The 2,708-nt window shown below is 53.3% G+C and overlaps 1 protein-coding gene across 1 annotated transcript; it reads left to right on the top strand.

The window, feature by feature from the left end:
- The first annotated feature begins 1,690 nt into the window (after window positions 1-1,690).
- Window positions 1,691-2,207, top strand: LOC128277296 (uncharacterized). Its single transcript, XM_053015743.1, has 2 exons — window positions 1,691-1,890; window positions 1,979-2,207. Exons 1-2 carry the CDS (start codon window positions 1,691-1,693, stop codon window positions 2,205-2,207), a joined length of 429 nt encoding a protein of 142 aa, XP_052871703.1.
- Window positions 2,208-2,708: the final 501 nt, after the last annotated feature.

The raw sequence follows: 2,708 nt of genomic DNA, 5'->3' as shown, positions 1-2,708 counted from the left end.
CTCCATTACTGCGGGACTTGAAGCGGGTGAATTGAAGGGCATTCATAGAGAGTGTATGAGCATCCAGCAGCACCATCAGCGGGTGCGCTCTCGCACCCCTCGCTCCAGACTCCCAGGACCTTCCGACACCACGGAGCTTCACGATGGGATATCGGATCTTTGCCCTCTGCTCTGAGTGTGCGCTCCTCTTGCGGCTTGCGGCTGATGCTGTGTGCCCTAGAGGGCAGAGCTTCCTCTTTTTTTTTGGCTCCTCTTTTCTTCTTTATGACTATCGCCCTCTGCACCATTACCTCCATCTCTCTCTCCCGCTCTCGCTCTCCATTTCCTGCTTCCTGGCAACTATTTAGCGCCCGGCGGGTGCCATCAACCATCAAGAGTCGCCGGTTCTGGTTCCACCATTCCACCACCTTTTTATTCTGGTGCCCCCTCCCCGGGCCCCCGTGTGTACCCCGTTCCTCGTGCTCTAAACTGCCATTAGGTGGCACTCGCCCTCGGGTTTCACGCGTCCCACTCTTGCTGTCCACTTGTTTGCCCACGGCTTCAGGGGTCCGTTTCCGTAGCCATCACTTCGCGCACTCTGCTTTTTATCACCTTCACCATCGGCCATCTCGCTCTCTCTTTCTCTCCCCACTATTCTACTTGCTGTTGTTGTTTTTCACATCTTCTCATTCTCGGTAGTTCAGCTTCTTGCTGCTCTACTTCGCTTGCCTCAGTGGCCAGGTTCGCTATCGTCCAACTGGCGGCTGGGTCGAGTCGATCTCTCGCTCTCTCACTCTGTGTGATGGCTAGTGTGTAGCTGCCTTTTTCTCCGTACATCGGCGCCACCGCCTCGGCCCATAACCCCGGCCCAACCCCAGCTCAATCCCAGCTACCATAAATCATTCTGACAAATTACTGAGTGACAGTTTTATTTCCCGCGTCACAATTAGTTTAAAAGCGATTGCGGCACCGCGCCACGCGCTTTGGGCTCATGGGCACCAGGCACAATAGGGGCACACATACATACAAACATATATATATCAATCGTCCGACTGTGTGTGTGTATGTGGTGCTCACTGATTCATTAACTGGATGTTGTCGATTCGATCGCATCCGCTAGACTGCAGCTCTGGGCGAGAACGGGTTAAGGACCCGCTATAGTTGTAGCACTTGAACTGGGCGCTCTACTACCAGGAACCTAGCCGGCTAGCCGTCGTAAGGAGGGGACGCACACAAAGGAAGATCCTGATTCCTGATTGCGTGCGGGTCGCGTATCGGGCTCCACAGGTCTAGAACCTGGAAATCGTTTTTTTTTTCTAATTCTATTTTATTGAAAGTATGTGCCATCGCAAGATATACATTTCGCCTATCTCTCTGCTAGATCGTGGATTCCCAGACAAAAGAATTCTTCGTCTTTTGAAGCAAACCCATTAGACATGGTCTAACCTTTTCAACGAACGGTTGCACAGTAAATTATTTTGTGTTTTCGACCTAAATTATTTACCAAATGTCAAAACCAGGTAATGTTGCCAAAAATGCAAACTAGGTGGTCCAAATTGACAGGTAGAGCCATCTGTTTATCAGTTCGGTCAAGTAATCGGTAGCTTGAAATCCAGTCACGTTGTTGGAAGGCCTACCCTACACCACGGTTCCGAGCTCTGACAAATGTCAGGCTCTCCTCCAGAATGTTTTTCTACGGTTGTGTCGAAAGATGGTGACAATAACACTAAACGAGGGCTCGCATCTTCTTCCAGCACTTGCGCAGGGCGCCCGGGCGTTACAACTGACGGAGATCACCGTGCCGGACGTGGCGGACGTCCAGGAAACGGTGAGCCTGTCGTGCAGCTACGACATGGGCACCCACAAGCTCAACTCGGTCAAGTGGTACAAGGACGAGCGGGAGTTCTTCAGGTCAGTCATTCCGAACTCCGAACTCCGTTGGTTCGGGGACATTCTTTTCCCTTCTCACTTCTGCTCATTCTCGCCCCAAAACACACAGGTACTCACCGCTGATGCCGAAAAACCTGATGTTGTTCGACGTGGACGGTGTGACGGTGCTGCAGAACTCGACCGCGCAGATCTGCAACCACTACCAGTGCAGCATCCAGCTGCACAAGCTGAACACGCGATCGAGCGGTTCGTACCGGTGCGAGATCTCGGGCGACGCGCCCGAGTTCAAGCTGGCGCACGGTGTCGGAAACATGACCGTTGCCTGTAAGTACCAGTAGTAGTAGTTCGGTCCCCCCTGCTTGGGCTACTAGCGTCAATCCTAGAAAAGTCTACTCTGACGGTTCCGAGTGCCACGCGTTCGAATCCCGGGCCCGAGCAACGGACCAAAGACCTGACCTGACGGCCACGTGGAGTTCCTCCTCTCAAGTCAATCAGTCGCTCTCGCTCGCTCTCTCTCTCGAACGAACGTGTCAGCAACTGTATCGTGGCCCGACCCGAGCCCAAACACCACTGCGGATCGCTCCAAATCCCAGTTAAGCAATAGATTACGGCGACAGAGCGTGTGGCAGCTGCCAGCCAGCCTATTCATGCAGCATGCCTGTGTGTGTGTGTGTGTGTGTGTGTGGTCTGGTGCGCATTGCACCGTTTTACAGGTGTTTGGTGTATTGGGACCACGCGCTAGGCAAGCGCCCCCGGGGCAATCCTGCAGCGATGAATTCCCAGCGCTAATGAATCGCGACACCTAGTATCGTGTGGATCAGGTGTGTGTGTGTGTGTGT

The sequence above is a fragment of the Anopheles cruzii genome, chromosome X, assembly GCF_943734635.1.
Source record: "Anopheles cruzii chromosome X, idAnoCruzAS_RS32_06, whole genome shotgun sequence".
Taxonomy (NCBI): domain Eukaryota; kingdom Metazoa; phylum Arthropoda; class Insecta; order Diptera; family Culicidae; genus Anopheles; species Anopheles cruzii.
This window is presented reverse-complemented; position numbering and strand designations above follow the sequence as displayed.

Excerpts from the sequence above, each read along its gene's own strand:
- LOC128277296 (XM_053015743.1), top strand. The coding sequence starts at position 1,691 with ATGGTGACAATAACACTAAACGAGGGCTCGCATCTTCTTCCAGCACTT. Across the intron at positions 1,891-1,978 it reads GACGAGCGGGAGTTCTTCAG|GTACTCACCGCTGATGCCGA; the intron begins GTCAGTCATTCC and ends CAAAACACACAG.